We start from the raw sequence: 22,233 nt of genomic DNA on the forward strand, positions 1-22,233 counted from the left end.
TGTGCCTGGGAGGGCTGGGCTGGGGCAGAGTGCTGTCAGAGAATGTCATCTCTGTAATAATAATGCAGTTGTTTCAGGGATGTCTGCTGAACTCCTTCATGAACTCGGTATATCAACAAGGGGTGTATGTAGAGCAGTTTGCAGATTTAGCTAAAATAAAACTCTATAAATATTTAGCATTTAGGCTGATGGCTGCTTTGCCACCACTATATTATCTTTAGACTTCAATAACATACTTCAGGAGTTAAAGGAAAGTACATACTGTCAGAAATGTGTAAAGAAAATTTTTCTTTGTTTTTAGGATAGACAGTATACAATTAATTTTTAAAAGAAATGAGGCCATTAGTTTTAGAAAAGTAATATATTTCTATACTGTTTTCCCTGTGAAAGAGAATTTTATATTCATCTTGCACTCTATTCAGGGAGTTTTAATTACTAAAGTATCATAAGAATCTTGAAATAAAGGACTGTCTGTTTATATGAAGGTCCCATTAATGGAGTTCAAGAACAATGCCATATTGAGGCTCGTACATAATTTCCTTTCTTTATAAAATCACCTCATTTATATTGTCATGGTTTGTGTGCCTTTTTCAATTTTGAATTACATTATTCCTAAGCATATTTTGATAATACATAGAAGAAAGCAGGTTGATATAATATATAAAATACCCTCATGGAATTCCTAAGCATTATGATAAGCAAAATCCTATGAAACAGGTATAGTATCTCATGTTACAAATGTGGGAAGTGAGGCTTGAGAGATTAGGTAGCTCGTCCAGAGTCATACGACTAATAGTGGGCAGCATGAAGATTGGAACTCAGATCTCTTTATTGCTAAAGACCTTATTCTTTATTACTACGTATATAGCTACCAAGATGTTCTAAAGGATTATGTTCCATATTCCATGAACCAGTCTTTTACAAAAATTCTAAGAATAGTGGTGTTGACTTCTCCAGTTCAGAAAAAACTCATGGCTGCTCCTAAGTCCACTGGACTCCTCCCCTCCCAGCCCCCCTTGCAAGGTCCCCAGGATTCATGCTATAGTGTCTTGCTGGAGAATGCTCCACGATGACTGTCACAAAGGCACCCCTCATAGAAAATTATTCAACAGTACCAGTATGACCTCTATAGGCGTTTTCCCTTCACTTGCATTTTAAACTATGTTCAAGAAAGTATTGTTAATATTTTGAAAGCCACCAGGGAGAGATATTTCACGTGCCTCGTAATCCATTTAAATAAGTGCAATTTCAGTGTAGGGAGATCTACTCCTCACGTCTTATGTAAATCCCTCATGTTGCAGTTTCTCTGCATCATTGGAAATTAAAACAGCATTTTCAATGTCAGAACCTTTCAGATCTTTGAAGATGGCTATTTTAGGTATAATATTTTTCCAGGAAGATACATCTCAGCCAAGAACGACTCACAAGGTCACATAGCAAGTTGATAACAAGATCAGCGGTCAGGACATGTGAACTGTGGCTTTGGAGGACCCGTCAGGCTGCTCAGTCGTGCTGCTTTCATCTTCAGGAGGTTATGAATATTTTTTAAATGCTCTGATTTCAGTATTTAGGATAGAAGTCTATTGTTTTTGATTCAGTTTAAATTATCATGTGGATGTTCCCTTTTTCTCCCTAAAAGAAGCTTTGTTCTTTGATGTTTTTCCCTCTAAAAGAGGCAGTTAGTGGTTCTAAGAACACATCATTTACAATTTGACTAACCCAGACCATATTTATGTTCAAGTGAAAACCTGCTTATCCTGAGAAACATTGAGGCTCTGGCTATCTCCTTTTTCACTTTCCCAAGACTGAGTCCTTATGCTCTGTATAAATCATGGTTCATGAGAGAGAAAATCACCTCCTTGTGGGGTCCTAGATGCATAGCTTCTAGGTGGGCTTTTGCTCCACTGCTTTTGAGGACTCTTTGGATGTGCTACTTTAACATTTGTTTATTGAACATTTTAACATTAATTTAAACATGTAAAATTCCATTCTTTCCCTTCAATTCCCATCTCATTTTTAGTTCTGTTCTCAATTGTAAATTATTTTTTGTCACAGATTTGGCTACTTTCCAGTCAAATCTTATTTCTTGTGTCTGTCTTCTATTTAGTTGATCTCCTTGTTATGGGAAATCTGTCTAATGTGGGTGCTTCCCTTTCTTGTGACCTCAGTTCTTCTAGGAAGTATTTAAGTACAAATATTAAAAGGTTAATGCCATGCCTGTAATGCAACACTGAGCAGAGTATGTATGTGGTGGTGGATCTTGCTTGGTGAGAAAGTGAAAGAGGAATTTGTACAAAAGAAGTGACTCTACCAAGTTCTATGATATCATGTCCTTGCAAAATGAAAGCAGGCATTAACTCAAAGAAAAAAGCCAATTGGTCTGTTTCATTTTTCTGAATATTTGGACATTATTAAATGTAACTCAGTGTTCTCTCAAATCTTTATTGTATGGAAACAGAATCAGAAAGAATATATATATTTATATTTAACATTACATGTGATATAAATATATAATTACATAATTGTATAATATATAACTTATCCATAAAAATATAAATTATACATAATTTTTATAATTTTATAAATGCATAAAAATAAATATAGGGTATTTATAATTCTAGAAATCTATAAGATACCTAAAAATATATCATATTTTTTCAATTGAGGTTCCTCTATAATTATATGCTCAAGATTGTAAATAGAAATAACAGGAACCAGAATTGAGAGAAGTTTCTGAAGTACAATTTTGTCACTAAATGTTGTTTATCTGTTAATGTTTATAGTATAAGATTGTAAAGAGAGATCAGACAAATGGATTGTGTTCCTAAGTTTTCTTTTGTAGAGCTCTGATTCATAGTGACGATGGTGGTGCTGATTGCCTGTGGCCCTGATGCTGGATTGTAACAGATACGTAGTGTAGATTACTGATTGGAGATTTGGTGTTCTGGAAATCATGAAGCAGGAGGAATGGGCAAGAGGCTTTGGGGACTGGTAATCAGATCTGAAACCTTTGACTCCAGGGTCAGTGGCTGAGCTAGGGCAAGTTGTGAGTGACATAAACCACTCGTCCGAGGACGGATCCTTAGAATGATGGAAAACCGATGGTCTGAGGTTCCTCAGTGGTACTTTCAGAGTATAAAGTACTTTCTGCCTCAGCAAAAAGTGAAGACATTTGAGAACCTTCTTAAGCTTTAGCACTACCCTTGAGGCTCTCTGAGTGCCTGGACGCTGAGCCCTAAAGCCTATGGTACTGGACTTGACCCAGGTCTCAAATATCCCAGAGTATTCATACCAGAGGCAGGCTGGATCCCAGCCCCAAAACTCAGCACATCAGTGGGGGAAATTCTAGAGGTTTTCCCAGGACTAGTCTCAGTAAGCATTACAGTGTATTAATTTGAATTCCACTTAACTCAAACTTTTGTTATTACCATATATATCATGTCTATATGTATACATATCATGTATCTATACACATATACATATACCTTTCTTATGCATGTAGTTTGCTGTTGCAGCTACTCCTTGTATGCAGTGAAGGAACACATTTGGTTCACTGTGCCAGGATAAGTTAAAATGAACATTTTGCTAGAATGGATGTGCCTGACTGCTTTGGATCTTATATGTGTATATTTGGCTTTGTAGAGGCAACAGAAGTGAAGGAACTAAAATTAACATGTGTTTTTAGACATGCAAGCAGTGTACCAAGTCATTGCCAAAAAAATGACATACCATCTATGCTACAGTCTTCAACATGCGGGACAGTTTATCACCAAGTGATATATGACTGAATGCCTGAATTCTGAATTTTTTAAATATTAAATTCTGTTTATATTTCCCCATTGGCAGGACATAAGTGAGTTCTCCAACATCTGTCGTTTTAAGAGCTGAGATGTCTGTTCCTTCTTATGCAATACGGGGCTTAAAGCCCCAGGGATCTACTCTACTACCCATCCCCAACCTCATTTTTGTGTCTTGGGATGACCAGTGTATGTTTTCATCCCTTTCTGAAAAGAGGCCTTTGGTTGTGTACTTTATTTGATAGGAAAGAAACACATGCACTCACTGAACTCTCCCTGAGCATGTGGACCTCATTGTGGCCTAGGTCCTTTCTGTGCAAACTAAGAATTATGTTAACTGACTCTTCTGCCAAGTGTGTTATTTATGTTGATTTGACTTAGACAATATCTGGCTACTGTAGAAAAACCATTGCCACCGCACTAAAAGAGAGAGAACAGATTTCTAAGAAATTGGACTGGCAATTCTGTTCTTACATGTCAGTATATTCTGAAGGGACTGGTATCTCTAGATCAAGAGGTAAATGTAAAGAATTAAATCGGTAAAACAAGATCAATATGCAAAAGAATGGCTCAGAATTGAGATCTGTGATTCCATCAGGTTCCTTGTGTCTTGGAATTTAGTAAAAACAAGGAAATGGCCTCAATTAAGTCTTTTCTTTTACCTAATATATTCGGAGAGAATGATTTGGACAATTTCTGAGTAACAGTTCATCTCTGTCAAAATGTTCTTCCTTTAACAAAACAATAAAACAAAAACCACCTTCTTGAGGGAAGAGCATTTTGTTTGGCCAGAGCAAAAACTTGGCACTTCACCCTGAAGTACTGCTTTTCTTCGTCCTTGTGCCTCCGGTACCCTTAACGTACGCCCGCTGGGATGGAAGCCACTCTTCTTGGTGGGGGTCATCAGTACTCTTCCTGGTAGCTGAGTTCATCCTGCCAATGAGAGTGTAGACTGTGGCTCTTTATACATGGGATGAGAGAACAGGAGAGAGGATGAGGGGGAGTTAGGCAGGGCTTGTGTTAGCAGTCTCTTTCCTATTTAGTCTGTTGCTCTCTCAAGTGATGGCTGAGCGAATGTACAGGGACGATGCATATAGTTGCCTAGATGGTATCTAAGTGGGACATTACAATGGGCTGTTATTCCTAAATGCAGGTGGTGCTGGTTAATAGAGAAACCAACTTGGCATTATCTTGCTCTTTGCCCCACAGTGAGGGGTTTCCTGGAATGTGGGACTTTTAGGGCTAAAACCAGGCTAATCAGGGGTGAATGGGGACAGTTGGTCATACTAGTCACGGTTCTTGAGATCAATTATTGAGAAGTCTCTTCACAAGGAACATATGAACCTAAAACAATCAGAAGCTACTATTAGTTACAAAGTTCACCACTACTACCAAAAAAAAGCAGAATCTGATTTGTTACTCACTACTGTTGATGACTGTAGGTTATTATTTTTAGGGGTAGGAATGGTATTTTGCAGAAGCTATGAAGTATACATCAGCCTGCTGGAGTCTATGTAGTAGCACCAGAGATGACAAAAAGTTTTCCCCCAAAAAACCTCACCCATTTGTAAAAGAAGATTGAGCTCAGATTTACTCACTGAACAAAACTATATCAGATGAAAAGGGTAAAGAGTGGAGATGCTAATTTTATGAATTTCTTCCTTTTTTAACATTTTAGGCTGACCTACTTTTTGTCAAAACATTTTATGACTTGAGCACATTCAGATATAGCAAGATCTCTGCCAGGACAACTGTGGAATTCTCACCTGTGCAAATAGACAGGCTGTTTTTTCCAGCATCTTTGAGGTTTGAAAGGGGCAGGTTTATGCTACTAGCTCCTTGCCATCTGTGCAGTGTGTTGATTCAGAGATGTAATTTCTATTGATGATATGATTTCCTCTGACTTCTGCCCACTCCTTGCTGGGTTTGTTTCACCCGTTGACATGAACTTGGCTGAAATGACTGCTCTGTTGGCTATTGAAATGGGTGAATTAGTTGCATGTGTGATAGCACCTTTCTGCTGTGTTCTTATTATTTTCAAAATTGTGTAATGGGATAAGTATGTTATTCCTTTAGAATTAGATACCTTTTTCTAAGGCTCTGCATTTATGTAATTCCTTTCTTCTAGAGACCTCTGAATAAACTTTATGGTTTTTATTCAAGATGGATTACACTTGCCACCATCACATACATCAGAAAGCATGCTTGTTATTTTTGGAAGTAGGCAAGTTGAATTAAATCAATTCTCTGTGGACTGATTGGATCTGCCTCTTAAATGTAGTCTGTGACTGTATTGAGTTCTCATTCACATCATTCTCTTTACCCCTATGTTATGCCCCCTAAATCGACAGGGATATTTGGTATGTGCTGAATACCATATTTCAAGTTGTGTAGCCACAAAAGCTCAGGTTGATGGACAAGTACACCTCAACTCCGTCTACTCCATCTGCCCTGTCTTTGCTTTGCCGACCTGTTGGAATCTTCTTGAGGATAAAGACCGCATTTTAAACCTTGTTGTGTTTCCCACAGTTCCTAACACAATGTCTTGCTCAATATGCATGGGGACTTTTGCTGATAAATTCACCCTCAATTACATCATCATCTAATCATGGGAATTGTCTTGATTGCTGTCAGCTCACTTGTAAACAGAGCTTGAAACATTTAAATTAATTGGTTTGTAAGCTTAAAATACTAGTTCAGATGTAGGAAAGGACCTTTTGAGAGGAAGTGGTGAATATTTTTCTTCCTAAATTTGCCTTTGGTGGTGGATTACTGTGTCTGAGACTCCACATTTCTTAGGAACATTGGTAAATAGAGATCCCTGGAACATGCAAAAACAGAATTAGGCTGTCTTAGACTTGTAAGACTTACTTTGATTTTCAGTAGCAAATTTTTGGGATACAAACAAACAAAAATGTTGAAGACAATATGTGACAAACGAGTAAGGCAGTTGCATTACCAGCCTGTGCTCTCATAACTGACAATTTGTTTCTCATAATTGGCTTCCATTTGGATTGTTATTTAAAACTCAGCATTTTTGCCTTGGACATTGTATTTATGACTTGTCTGTGTGTGTGTGTGTATGTATATATATCCCCTATATTTTTTATCATATTTATTTCTCTTCTATTTCTTTCCTTTATTTTTGCATTATAATTTGCATATAATCTTAAAGTTTACTTTATAATTTTTAAGATGGTGAACATAAGTTTTTCCTTATTATAAAATTTTCCTGTTCATACGATTAGTCTTCTTTTACATGATTTTTGAGGGGAAAAAAGCTAAACAGTTATTATGCAGAGAAAGAGTTTCCCTTTAGATAATTTAAACAATAACACTCTTTCACTTAACCAGCATTCTTTTCTTCTAAAGATTCTTACAATGCACAGATCTCATATTGTTCTCAGAATTCTTATCAGCAAATATATTTTCAGTTCCTTTTGAGCTCCCTTCATGTGCATAAGAAAAACACTGCTGTCTAAAAGAACACTCACTTCCATTTTTAGAGCTGGGGGTTCTTAGGCTGTGTTGAACAGTATCATTTTTAATAGCCAGCCACTGACTTCGAGTTTCTTGTTCCTTATTATATAGTTATATAGTGTTATGCTTCAGTCTGAGCTAGACGTACTCTCTGTCACTAGAATAGAGCTGCCGGAATATGACGTGATGGTCGGGAAGATGTAGAAAGCAGAATGCTTTCATGCTCCGTGACCGAAAGCCTAACTTAAAAGGGCTTAAACTGTGGTATTTATTAAGTCCCATAACAGGACTTTCAGAGGTAGGGCCAGCCTGGGGTTGGTTATGCAGTGGCTCAACGGGGTCTTCCGTGGCCCAGGTCCTTTCATCTCTCCTGCGGTCCTCAGTCAGCTCCTCGGCCGCCGCTCGGGCATCACCTCTGTACGTGGTCGGCCTCACCAGGCAGAGGAGGCCTTTTCCCGAATGCCCTGTGGACTTACTTTCTCTTCAGTAACCACAGACATGTCATGTGCTCCAGTCTAAACCCACCACTGCAGAAGAAATGGAGTTTCCATCACTGGCTTAGCCTAGCAGTTTCTAAATGGGTCTGCATATTAGAATCTCCTGGAGAATCCCAGGCCACGCCCCAGAGCAGTGCAGTCACACTCTCTGGGGGCTGGGTCACCGGCATGAGCAGCTTTTGAAGCTCCCCAGGTGATTCCATGGGCAGGCAGGTTTGGAGGCCAAGGCTGAGCCTGATCAAGGTTCCCTCTCTTGTCTGGGCTCTGGAGTCACCTGTTCCAGAGTGCTTGACCAAGGGAGGGGTGTGCATGGGGAGGAAGCCATAGTCACCACAGACCCCAGCCCTGGAGTACGAGTGCCTTATTTTGAGTTCTGCCCTCTCTACCTGATGGTATAAACCTTGGAAATATGTTTAAATTAATGTTTCTTCGTCTGCTAAGTGAGAATAACCATACCAATTTGCAGCATTGCTTAACAATTAAATGGGGAAAAAAAAAATCCTTAAAAGTTCCTAGCACTTTGCCAGCCATGAAGTAGGCAGTCTGTAAACATGCAGACTCTGGTACCACCAGAGTGCCCTGGTGGTAAAGCATAAGTAATAGTAAGAGAAGGGGAGATAGAAGTTATTGCTGCTGTTGTCGTAATTATTACTATTGCAGTTATTACTTGAGAGGATGGTGGACCAGATCATAAGTTCTTACTGATCTGTTCTGGTTGTACATTAGAAGAAGCACCTTGGGAGCTTTTAAGAAACACCAATGCCTGGCCACACCTAGACCAGATAAATCAGTCTCTGTGGAGTGGGACCTATCATCAGTATTTTTAAAAAGATTCCCAGGTGCTTTGAATGTGCAGGCAGGTATGAAATCCACTGGGCTAGAGCTTAGGAGAGTGAAAGTATGAGGAAAATTTTAGTTAGGTTGGTTTATCTGACTGTTCCAAATGGACCAGTTTGTGTCACTCCTGTGGCCGCAAGAAAACAAGGTTTTTGAGCTAGTTTGGGCAATTTTTTGCTTGGTTTATGCCAGACAAGCTCTTCTATCACCTCTGTGCTCTCAGAGATAGGACTTTCTTCCAGCCATGCCACTTACACACATTATTCTATGGGCCTCAAGAGTGGATTAACTAACAAGTGACTGAGGGCTTCCTTGTTTCTATTTAAAGTCTGTATACATCCCTTAAATTTAAAAATTATGTTCTATTTACTGGGCTTACTTTTAGTTTTCTGAATGTGAATTGTGCAGTACATTTTCCTAGTTTACACAATGTGTGTTTTCCATTAGCTACAATGCAAGACCAGTTATGGACGTCTTGTGTAGAAACCTGCTGTAAATTTTCTCCTAGCTTTCTGTAGGCTTCCCTAAGAGTTAGAATTTTTAGGTGCGTTGTTTACTAGGCCTTGGGTATGTTTTGTCATATGTTGAAAGATCACACCGGCTATAAAAATAAGATGGTGAATAAAAAGCCACAAAAGCTATAAACATCTGTAAAAGAAGTTTTCTAGTCGAGGCTGCTCGTCAGAGGGAAACTCAGTGCCTTTTGATGGTGTGCAGCTGGTGGCACGTGCACTTTCAGAAATGGGGCCATTAGGGGGAGCTGTCAGATATATGGCCTGCCGTCCTGTGGGCCGTAGATCTGTCCGCTGGGCTGTGTGTAACAGCAGCCCATGGGGCCATCCTCACAAACCCTCCTCTAAATGCCACCCGTAATTCTGTTGCCAAGTGGATGCTTTCTAGAAACAGGTTGCCATCTTTTGGTCACAAAGCCAACGTTACCAAGAGAATTAGTTGGCTCCTAGGAAAAATCTGGAAATTGCAGCACAGTCTCTGCCACACTGAGAAGCACACGTCAAGGCTGAGCCCTGGTCAGTGGTCAGGGCCACTGCACAACGCTGCCTGGAGCTTTATTTTCCTCTCAGAGGATCTGTCATGTGGAGTCCCACGTGAGGTCAGATGCTAACCCAGTTACACAAGACACCCTCTTCTCTGGAGGCACATTTGAGTGAACAAGCTGGGCATGCTGGGCTGGGAGAGAGGAGCTGGGTTTTGGGACTCTGCTGCTGGCCAGGCCGCATCTCGGGGCTTACAGCAGGGCCGGTCCCAGGAGCACCGGGTCACCTCTGAGAAGCCATTTCTGAGACATTGTTTCTGACATCTGAGATGGCTTAATTTTTACCAGGTCCATCGTCCTGATATCAAAAAGGGCCCCTCTAAAAAAAAGACAGGATCTTTCAAGCAGAATGGTGATGTTTTAAGTTTTAAAATAACATGAAAGCAAAAAAAATAATAATAAAGCAATTTTTAAAAAATCTTTTTACTTTTTATTAAAAAAATTTCAAACCTACAGAAGCAGAGAGAATAGGATAATGAATCTCCATGTACCCTCACCCAGGTTCAAACAAGTATTCATTCTTCCTCCATTTATAACCTCCCTACCTCCCAGCCATGAAACTTGGAATTTTTATATGTAATATTAAAATGATATTTAATTCAAGGTTTAGGTGTAATTATATTTTAGAATGTGTTCACCTAGATGATGATGAAACTGAATCATGGACATCCTGTGATCAGACATTTTTATTCTAGACCAGTGCTATTCAAAGTATGGCTGAAAAAACAGTACCAGCCCACAGACTCTTTGTTTCTGGTCTGTGATGAAATTCGTATGAAAATTGTGAGGAAGTGTTTAGAACTTTTATAGCATTCTGACTTTGCTGCACATCTAAATGCACGACCATTTTTTTTTTTAGTAATTCATTTTAAATATATTTTAGAAAAGCATCAGTCAGCAGCACATTGAGAAAAACACAGTCTTTCACTACAGATGGTTCCAGAAGCACTCTTCTGTACAGTGCTTTTGCCGTTTTGCCACTCAGGGTACATTTGGTAACATGCGGAGATATTTTGAGTAGTCACAGCTTGAGTGGAGGTGCTATCGATGCCTACTGGGTGCACGGGATAGCCCCCCTCCCAACCAGACAAAGAATGATCTGGCCCTAGATATCGTAGTACTGAGGCTGAGGAACCCTGCTCCGGGCCACAGCGGAGCTCTGTGCCTTGTCTCAGGGACGTTTGGCAAATGAGTCTTGCCGAGGTGCAGACTAGAAAGAGGCTAAGACTGTCTGTATATGATCTTGCCTTGCACTTGACGTGCCATAGTCCACTTTGGAAATTAGTGAGACACTCTGCAGATGGAAAAGTCCGAGGGTTAAAGGACATTGCCCCAATCCTTTAAAAACGGAAAAATATAATGTAGCCCTTTTAAGTTACAAGTTGCCCATTTCATCTCTGCCGAAGTTTGTAGTAGGTCCAACAGGAGAAAGTCAACCACTACTGTAGCAGCTGAGAAAATGGGAAACTGAAACCTTACAAAATTTTTGTTTATTTAGAAATTTCATATTTAAGAAATGTATAACTTAACAAAATGAAATTCATGCATTTAAGAGACTCATAGCTCGTATTTAAGAAATTCATGAACCTCTGCTTCATGAGGTGTTTTGGATTTTCTTTTAACCTTAGAAATAGGAAATGATCATCTAGTAAAAGGCTTTGTTTTTCTGAACTCTAATAGGGTAAATATTAATAGCTATAAAATAACCTTAATCTAGAAAACACAATCAAGTGAAATTAATTTGTACCAAAAGATAACTTTTAATGCTAACACACTTGTGTGTGTGTGAGAGAGGGAGTGTCAGAGACACTTGTGTCTACATCTGTTTCCTCTTTAGTGAGTTTTTTCTCTCAAATTGTACTTGATACCCAGGTTGCTCACATGGAAATTATTTCATTAACAGCACAGACACTCTTGGTCTCGTTACAGCTTTGAGCAAGACAAATAGAGAAAAGGTTTGTCCATCAAGTGAACAAACTTTCATTTAAGTTATAATAGCCAAGTGTTTCACTCACAGGTTGAACCCACTCATAAGCAAACCGTGTCTATGTATATTCAGAATACCACAGGCTCTGACAGTCTTTATTACCATACTCACTAGCCTGCCTGTTTTCTTTTAATTGCTTTACTAATTTTCCTTTCTTAACTGTATTGAGGTCAGGCTACCACTGCCGTGAAAGAACATTTATTAACCATCATTCCATGACTTCCTGACACCATTTACACTGACCTCTGACTACACGGGAAAATGCTCATTTGTGATATTTTCTTTTTCTATTTGATTGTGGCCTAGCACGAAAACACTCATTTTCTCAGCTGCTGCAGTAGTGGTTGACTATCTCCTGTTGGACATACTATAGACTTTGGCAGAGGTGAAATGGGTAACTTGTAACTAAAAGGGCTACATTATATTTTTATATTTTTAAAGGATTTTGGGCAATGTCCTTTAACCCTCATAGGGCATCTGTGGATCATGTGTCCAGAGCATGTGGATAATCTGCCCATGATCCATCCTTGTCTTTGGGAGTCTGTGTAATGGGGGACGTGCTTCTTTACCTCCTGGCAAGCAATTCTTAACTAAACTACGAGAAAGCCTCCAATACATTTCTATTTCATACAATTTCAACATTTAGACCCCTCCAAGATTTATAAACAATGTGATTTTTTCTATCGAGCCCTCTGAAATGATTTTGAAATTTAGTTACTCAGTTTATGTTGGCAAGAAATATAACATTTGAAGTTTCTGTTCCTTTAATAGATGGGCGCTAGCACAAAAATATGACTTTTTATTAGCTACATCTCAAGGTGCAGGGCATAAGAGCTCTATAAATCCTACCTTCTGAATGAATTCTGCCAAACGCTGTTTGATTAAAGCTAGGCTGATTAGACTGCTGATGAATTCTGCCTTTGGTAGATTACACAGTTTAACTGACAAATAGATTGCCTCCATTCCTTAATGGCTCCCCAGTTATGATGACAAAGGACAAGCTATTTGTCAGTTAAACTGTATAATCATTCAGAAACAGAATTCATCAAGAACCTAATCATTTTGTCTCTAGTTAAATCCAGCTAATGAGTTAAAATGTGTAATTTATACTATGCATTCCATTCTGAAACAGTTACAGACAATTTCCATGATACTTCATTGAATCAGATTTTGTGCCCAGTTTAAAGATTTCATAATGGAGGGAAAGATAGCAGAAGAGAAGTAATGAAGTTAGGATGCGATTCATGTTAAGATGACGATATTGTGCTCTTTGTGGAGGAGGGGTGTTGAGGCTTTGGAAGTCCAGCAGTATCCAGACATGCTTGCAGTCCAGCCACAGCGGCCTGCAGGCTGTTTTCCAGTGTGTCCTTGGGAAGGTAGTAGATAGCTCAGCCACCGTAAGACGACTATATGGCTTCCGGAGCTTTCTCTGTCACGTGGTCCCTTGCTGTGTCAGTCACTAATTACCTAACCACCGTCATCTTCAGTGAACCTTAATGCAAGGATAGGCAGTGAAGATCAGAGCTGAAGCTCTCGTGAACCCTTGTGCACAAGCATGGATTCTTCTGGATTGCTAAGGTATGACTGCTAAGTTATGACTGAGTATACTCAGGAATGTTCTAGAGGCAGCAAAGATTTTTTCACAATTTTCAGAGAAAGGAACAGGAACAGGTGCAGGTGTCTTTGTAATAATATGCTCTGTACCACTCAGCTTACTCTCTGTGCCCGACTGTGTTTACCATGTGAAGGGTGTTGTTTCTTTAACATGGCTGATTAGGAGTAATGGAAGAAATTAGTAAGGAAGGGGGATGAGAGTTTCTGTTCTGAGAAAGAAAATGCATGTATTTCCTCCTATTTCAGTTCATTTGATATTCTTAAACTTGAGATGAGTGACCCGTGACCTCCTGGCTCTTCCTCTGGCATAAAAGCTTTTTCTGGAGCAGGAATTCTCTAATACTTGATTTGGCAACATTCACTATAAATCGGAATCCCTTCCAGGGTGGGCATTAAAGGTCCTCCCAAGGAGCACTGCAAGGCAGTCTGACCAATACCTGTCACGAATTATACCCCTCCTTTCAGGATCTTCAGGAAAAGTATGGACTCTTTGAATAAGAACTAGGGATGAAGGAGACAGACAGGCCTTTGAGGGATAAACATAGTTTCTTCTTTGCTATGGCCTAAGCACTCGGAGAACGCTTCTTTCTAGACTGACAGGGAAATGTGATTTTGGGGTCCTTTGTGAGCTTATCTGAGAGCAAAAACCCCAGGGAATTCCTGGCTACAAATGGTTCTCGGTAAAGAAGAGAGAGTCCCGGCAAATACAGAGCTACTTAATCAAACGGGTCCCTCTTCCAACGGTGATTCTCAAACTTTCTGAAGTGGAGGGACCTTTCTGACATTATAAATTTCACCCCCCACTTTCCTGCCAACATACACATAGAAACACATGATGGCTGTTGCACTTTTAGTGTCTTATAGGAGAAAATAATTAAGTGAAAGTGATATAATTCAGTGGCATTCGTAAATGAATATATCGAGTTAATCACCAATAGGATCTGTAAACATTTGAAAATATCACTATGTGGGTGAGTGTATGTGTGTGTATAAGACATTATTTATTCAATCCAAGCCAATGCATAACATATCTGAGACTTCAAACCTCTGGTGATAACTGCAAAGCCCCTGTGACCCACCAGAATCTCCATATACTGGCTGGGAACCTCTCAGTATCCATAGGGCCACCTCTAGGATGCTGACCTAGACAGTATCTCCTATGAGGAAATTTAGGAATGAGTGGGAGGGATGGTCTTAATCAGTGATGCTCAGAACTTGCTTTTCACTGCCTTCTCTTCCCTGAAACTTCTCTTAGGATGTCATTCAGCTTGTTGGTCCTGTCTTAGGTGGTTCTCTGCCAGACATTTACCTGTCATTGGCAGCTGCCACAGTGATGCGCCTCTCACTTCTTTATAAGATCTCGTTTTACAGATAAATTGCAGGGAGAAAAGCTTTCCTTTTTTTTTCCTTCTCATATACATTGTATTGATATGTTTTATATGCTTTAAAACATTAAGTTACATGAAACATTTGGATATAATAAAAGCTAATAAACAGTCACAGGAATTCCCAGAAAATTCCTGATCTAAATACTTAGAACTACATTTTCCTTTTAAAGATTTTTTTTTTAACTAGGCAGTATTTGAAGAAATAATAGAGGCTAAGAATAATGCAACATGTGAAAAGAGGTTGTGTTTATTCAGACTAGAGGGAAAGGCCATAAACATCGTATTTCGTAGACTGCCAGTAAAACGCAATTACTTTTTTCCTGTTGATTGTGAACAGTCAAATTAAAATACATTTTTCATGTCCTGAAAATTATACATATGGTTACTTCCATTTCTGGCAATATGGTAGACTCCATTTCCTGGAAAAGATACCCCGTACAATGCTATCAAATGCTGGATAAAATAAAGCAAACAGCAAATATCTGATTGTGTAAAAAAAAAAAAGTAAAAGTGATCTCCAGGACCCAACAAACAAAACTGAAACCCAGCTCCAGAGTGGTGAGGTCAAGTTGAGGATGCAGCACCTTGCAGGGTGTTTACAGTTTCGGTAAACTCAAGACTTGGTTTTTAATGGTGATGGAAAAGGGACAAGCTCTGGGTTCAGGTTAAAGGGCGAGATGGAACCACATCCCCCCATAATTCTGGGACCCCAGAAAGACTATGCTCAAAATGAAATCAGAGGCTAGAAATAATCTACTTTTGGCAAACAGAAATGCTCGGGATGTTTAACTGTCTTGAAGTAATTGCTGGCTAGAGAAAAGGGTTCTCCTTAGAGTTTGTAACCACAGTCCTTCCCCTCAAGTGTGTTTGGAGTTCAGCCTTAAAATGCTTGCCTGACCAGAAAACCCTCGGGCAAGAAGTAAACCTAAAATGGTCTCTGATTGATAGCATCCTGGAGTGCCTGGCAGAAGCAAACACAAATGCTGTCTGGAGGGACTTACCCTCAACCTGGGGGTCACAGGAGTTTAACAGATAAAGACCACCAAACATGAGTTCATGATTTCAAATTCCAGAAACACCCAAGGAAACAAGAGCCATGAGCACGAGACAGGAGAAACCACAAATCGCAGAACTAGACTTCCACAGAGCACATAAGATAATGATTTATCAGATGAAGAAAGTTGTATAAATGCCTAGAATATTTTTAAATAGGCATAAGCAGCATGAATAGAAAGTAAGATTGTATCAAAAATTTAAGCATAATTGAAAAGAACCAAATAAAAAGTTCTAGAAATTAAAACTACAGTATAGGAAATTAAAAACTCAAAGTGATCCTATTAGGTAGCAAGTTATTCATACCTGAATTGAATTGATCAACTGATCCTAAAGAAATTACATAGAGTGCAATACAAAGAGATGGAAATGGCAAAGGCAGGTTAAGAGACATGAAAAATAGAAAGATCTAATTGGGGTTGTAGGCTTTCATTCAATGACAAATGAGAAGCAAAGCCACTTTCAATCAAAATCAGAATTTACTATCAACAGATCCTTGGAAATTCAGATATGTCAGAAAGCATGAAAAGTAAAGAAATTGTTAAAGTGTGTTGGGCTAAACCACACTGATTGTATAAAATAATAATGATTCCATACCGGGCATTAAAAATCAAGATACAAATGAAATACTGCTACATATAACATGTAAGACAGAGCATTCTACAGGGCATGTTAATTAATACGAGGTAAAATAAATAACTTTAATTGTGTTAAATGCACATGGTAAAAAAAATTTTAAGGATAACCAGTAAAAGGATAGAAATAGCGTTTGTAAGTTCTATAATAATGCAGGGGGAAAGGAAATCCAAAACATGAAAGAAAATATAGGGGAAAAAACCTTAGAAAACAAGCAAGATAAAAGCAGTACACAAAATAAAATGTTAGAAATTTATGTACACAAAATTAAATGTTAGAAATATATTTAAATATATTATTAATAATGATAAATATGATACTATTGTATTTTATTTATTATAATGGCAATTAAATTCTATTATAACAATATAATTTTTAAATGATAATAAATATTAAAAAGCAAAGTTCACTATCTTAAGAAAAGTGCCATTGGTTTGGGTTAAAAAAATTGAGTCGTATGCTGTTTACAACAGACGCTTATCATACCTAAGGATATATAGACTGTTTGAAAGTAAAAAGATGAATATAACAGGCAAATCCTAATTTTATTTTTTGCCTCTTTTTTTAAACTGAGATATAGTTGACATATAACATTGTATAAGTTTAAGGCATGCAACCTGTTGATTTGATACATTTGTATATTATAGTATGATTACATCATAGTGTCAGCTAACACCTTCATCATGTCATGTTATCATCATTTCTTTTTTTGCAGTGAGAACATTTAGGATCTAGGCTTTTAGCAACTTTTAGCAACTGCATACTACAGTGCAGTTGACTATATTCACAATGCCGTGCATTAGATCTCCAGAACTCACTCATCTTCTAACTGCAAATTTGTACCCTTTGACCAACATCTCAACAAGTCTCCCAAACTCCAGCAGATACTAATTTTAAAAAGCTTTTATAGCTATATTAATACCAAATTAATTTTAAGGTAAAAAGGATGATTACAGAAGAAGAAGGTCATTTCAAAATGATAAAAGGTCCTATTTTCCAGGAGTAGAATAGTTTTAAACTTACATATACTCACCATGTACCTAATGAGAGTTTCAAAATTTGTAAACTACAGTGATAAAATTATAAGGATATACTGGATATTGGAGTGTAAAATGGTTTATTCACTTTGTAGAGCTACTTGGCCATTCCTAGAAAAGTTGAAGGTGCAGTTCCACTTCTAGATATACATGCCGTAGGGAATTATGCTCATCTGTGTTCAAGTGTACATTTACAAGAATATTCAGAACAACATTATTTGTAAGAGTGAAAACTTGGGAAAAACTTAACTATCCATCACTGGAGAATGTAGCCATTGAATGTAATACTATAGTCACTAAGAATGAATGAACCGGCGCTCATGTTCACAAGAATGTTCCATGTCTTAAGCTGGCCGATGGGTACACGTGTGTGTGCGATTGTTTACATACCGTTTTGTAGGTCTGAAAATTTTCATAATGTCTTTTAAATACCAAGGAGAAAATATAAATAGAACTTGTCTACGTTAACATGAAATATAAAACATATATACACACTACCTCAATTCAAAAAGTGTCTATAACAGTATTTTTGAAGCTATATTTGAAAAAACACTGCAATTTTACTTTAAACAAATCTGTTTATCAGTGCACTATTTAGTAATTAGTGGCCTGCTGTTTTGATGAAACAATGTTAATTAATTTATTTTGCAATTTATTCCAAGCTAAAAAGATGGTGATGTAAGTTCCTGGTATCAAAGATGGCTAAGGAATGTGGATCATTTTTTCCTTTGTCTATGGATATATTTCTTTTCCTTAAGAGTCTATGACCAGCTGTAAAAAAATGCCTCATTTTAAAAAGTAATTTCGATTTTATAAAAGAACATCTCCTACCTAGGAAAGAAGATTGGACGATAGAAATGCTAACACATATATATGGAATCTAAAAAAAAAAAAAAAAAGGTTCTGAAGAACCTAGGGGCAGGACAGGAATAAAGACGCAGAGGTAGAGAATGGACTTGAGGACACGGGGAGGAGGAAGGGGAAGCTGGGACGAAGTGAGAGAGTGGCATGGACATATATACACTACCAAATGTAAAATAGATAGCTAGTGGGAAGCAGCCGCATAGCACAGGAAGATCAGCTTGGTGCTTTGTGACCACCTAGAGGGGTGGCATAGGGAGAGTGGGAGGGAGACACAAGAGGGAGGAGGTATAGGGATATATGTATATGTATAGCTGATTCACTTTGTTATAAAGCAGAAACTAACACACCATTGTAAAGCAATTATACTCCAATAACGATGTTAAAAAAAAAAAGGAAATGAAAATACTTAAAGCACAGTTGAGTTCTAACTTCTTAAATTTACCCCCAAAACCTGTTGAACATTTGGTTCTGAGCTTTCATTCCCAGGAATCCCTTTGAGACAGTGAACAGTTTGCACCATGTAAACCAGGGGTCCCAAACTGTCTTGCTCCACGAAACCTTTGTGGCATGCACTCCGAAACCAAAAGAAAACGTAAGTTCATTTCAGTAAGTAGTTAGATCACAGCAATCATGCAGAATCTCCCTTTGCACAGATAGGACTGCATCGAAAGAAATGTTGTGCAATCTAGTGTTGGAACTGTGAACCACCTGGTAGTTTTAAGACTGCCCAAGAGATTTTGAGTACTCCTGTTTTCCCCTGAAAATTTAAAATAATTCATGACACCACTATGAATGTGCTGCCAGCACCTTGCAGAACTAGATAAAACACCCTCCCACGTACACCTTCAAAAGGAGGGCTCTGCATTCACTCAAATTCATGGTCTCTTTTCACTGACTGCAGGAGAAACCATACAAGTGCTCAGACTGCAGCAAGGCCTTCAGCCAGAAGCGAGGCCTGGATGAGCACAAGAGGACGCACACCGGAGAAAAGCCTTTTCAGTGTGATGTGAGTTTGGCTTCCCTTTTCTTTCCCTCGTGTCCTCCAGTAACCTCCGGTAACAGGAGATATGTATGTGTGTGGGGGTGTATCCATGCATCTATTTGTGCATGTATGAGAGAGAGAGAGAGAGAGAGAGAGGGAGAGAGAGAGAGAGTGTGTGTGTGTGTGCTTTACAGTGCTGATCTGTGTCTATTAATGTCTTGTGCTCTTTATACCTTTTGATTGCATAATCCATGTAACCACGTTGTAGCAATGTTTTTTATCCTAGTTTACTGGCAGCAAATGAACTCTGATTTTCTTTAAGACATGCCTGTACCCTGTTTTAATGCAATTGAGTTGTTCTTCCAAGGTATAAATACATGATGATTCAAGACAGCTTTCATGTGTCTGTCCAAGTCTTTGACAGGTTAATGATAGTTAAACCAGAGATTTAACTGGTTATAGATATTATTTATTTTGTTAAAGCCAAACAATTTCTAAAACATGCATAAACTCCTTTGTTTAAAAAACGCCACTGCCAATTGTTTAGATTTTCTGCTTATGACATTTGAAGTGAAATGGAATTATCGACATAGTTCACATTATTAATGAAAGGACAGAAATACTACCATTGTCAGTAAAATTAATTGGATCATGATTAATCTAGAGAAAAATGGTTCATCGATGAACAGCATCACCGTTCTGTGTAAGATTCACAGTTGACAGAAAATTGACACAGGTGTTAGGGAAAGCACTTACTTCTTGTTCTTATTTCTAACACAAAAATAGCAAAGAAAAAAAAAGTATTAATGTAGCTCAATGTAAGAAGAAACATTAAAGTTGTAATCTGTGAAATTGCACAGTACATAGTTCTCTTTAAATGTTGAGGGAAACTTGAGTACTCAGTCCCCTTGGCATATCCCAAAGGATAAAGGATGGAGTAAGCAGTCCATATGAAAGGAAACTCACAAACATAAGATGTTTTCCTTGTCTTTCCATGAAACTTTGGTGGTAAGTTTAAGGCAACAATGTACTCCCAGTGGACCTACTCATAAAAATACCTTTATCAACAGTGAACTTCTTTAAGGAGAGAACTACTTGTAGAGAAAGAAATGTACACATGGAGAGCTCTATCCTGGACTGGAGGTACAGCCAGTTTCATAATTTAATGGATTGAACGTTCAATCCATTGGTGCTTTTATTGGAAGCATTTTCATAAAAGCAAAACTTTTTGGATTATTTAATTGCACAACTACACAAATAAGTGATGGGAAATAGAAATTAAATATTAACTGTGTATGGACATCTTCCTTCTATCACGCTCTACCTGACTTTTATTTATGCTGAATATTTTTGTGGACTGCTTCCTTACACAGACTGGACCATGAAGTTATTTTTTAAAAATTATGTTACAGGCATGATTTTTTCTATCTACTTCTATCCCATTTACTTCTGTCAGATGTTCAAATCTCTCTGAGCCTTATCTGCAGTCTGGACTGGTCTGTTGAGGAGAGATCCAAGTTTAATGCCTCCAAAACTTCCCTGAAATGCAGCCTGGTCAGGGAACTGGCTGTCTGTTCCAAAATCTTATTCTCTTAACCTACCCATTCCAGATAGAAGTCCTCCTTTCTCACCCCACTTCCAGTCTATCTCCTTCCTAAATGGTTCTCAGATCCATTCCTTACTCTCAGTTTCCATTCCCACTAGCGATGCGTAGCCTGGACCCTCACCTTACTATTTCTTATTACATCCTATCTTATTACATTTCTTATTACATCCTATAGATGTAATAATCCCCCACCAAGGTGACTTTTTAAAAATCGAAATGAAATTCACATAACATAAAATTAACCATTTTCAAGTGAACAATTCAGTGGCCTTTAGTACATTGACGGTGATGTGCAGGCATCACCTCTGATTCCAGAACATTTTTGTCACCCCCAAATAAAGTTCCATACCCGCTAAACAGTTACCCCTCACTCTCCCCAGACCCTGGCAGGCACCAGTCTGCTTTCATTTCTATAGGTTTACCTATTCTGGATATTTAATATAAATGAATCATACAATATGTGACCTTTTGTGACTGGCTTCTTTCACTTAGCACAACGTTTTCAAGGATAATCTACATTGCAGCTTGTATCAGTGCACCATTACTTTTTATGGCTGAATGATACTCCATTTTATGTATACAACACAGTTTATCTGTTCATCAGCTGATGAACATTTGGGTTGTTTCTACCTCGTGGCTGTTGTGAACAGTGCTGAGACAAACGTGTGTATACAAGTTTTAAGTACCAGTTTTCAGTTCTTTTGGGTATATACCTAGGAGTGGAATTGCTGTGCCCATATAGTGATTCTATGTTTGACTTTTTTTTTTTTTTTTTTTTGTGGTATGCGGGCCTCTCACTGTTGTGGCCTCTCCTGTGGCGGAGCACAGGCTCCAGACGCGCAGGCTCAGCGTCCATGGCTCACGGGCCTAGCCGCTCCACGACATGTGGGATCTTCCCGGACCAGGGCACGAACCCGTATCCTCTGCATTGACAGGTGGACTCTCAACCACTGTGCCACCAGGGAAGCCCTATGTTTGACTTTTTGAGGAACTGCCATACTGCTTTTCACAGTAGCTGTACCATTTTATATTCCCACCAGGAATGCACACGGATTCCAATTTCTCCTCATCCTTGTAAACACTTATTATTTTCTGTTTTTTTAAAATTATAGTCATCTTAATGGACATGAAGTGGTATGTCATTGTCATTTTGATTTACATTTCCCACAGGATTAGTGATGTTGAACATCTCTCCATGTACTTGTTTGTCAGCCATTTGTGTATCAGCTTTGGAGAAATGTCTATTCAAGTCCTTTGCCCATTTTAAAATTGTGTTGATTGTCTCTGTTGTTGAGTGTGAGATACTGGATACTAGACCCTTATCAGATATGATTGCAAATATTTTCTTTCATTCTATATGTTCTCTTTTTGCTTTCTTGATAATGTCCTTTGATGCACAAA

General features: G+C 38.4%; 1 protein-coding gene across 3 annotated transcripts in view; it reads left to right on the top strand.

The window, feature by feature from the left end:
* PRDM5 (PR/SET domain 5) overlaps nt 1–22,233 on the top strand; it is a 209,513-nt gene that overhangs the window by 173,682 nt on the left and 13,598 nt on the right. For all 3 annotated transcript variants that reach the window (XR_009563928.1, XM_030863957.2, XM_030863958.2), the window contains one exon: nt 19,146–19,250. Coding sequence is in view for 2 of the 3 variants with exons in the window: in XM_030863957.2 (XP_030719817.1) it covers nt 19,146–19,250 (105 nt within the window). In the remaining variant the exon portion in view is untranslated. The remainder of the gene's footprint in view (nt 1–19,145; nt 19,251–22,233) is intronic.

The sequence above is a fragment of the Globicephala melas genome, chromosome 5, assembly GCF_963455315.2.
Source record: "Globicephala melas chromosome 5, mGloMel1.2, whole genome shotgun sequence".
NCBI lineage: Eukaryota > Metazoa > Chordata > Mammalia > Artiodactyla > Delphinidae > Globicephala > Globicephala melas.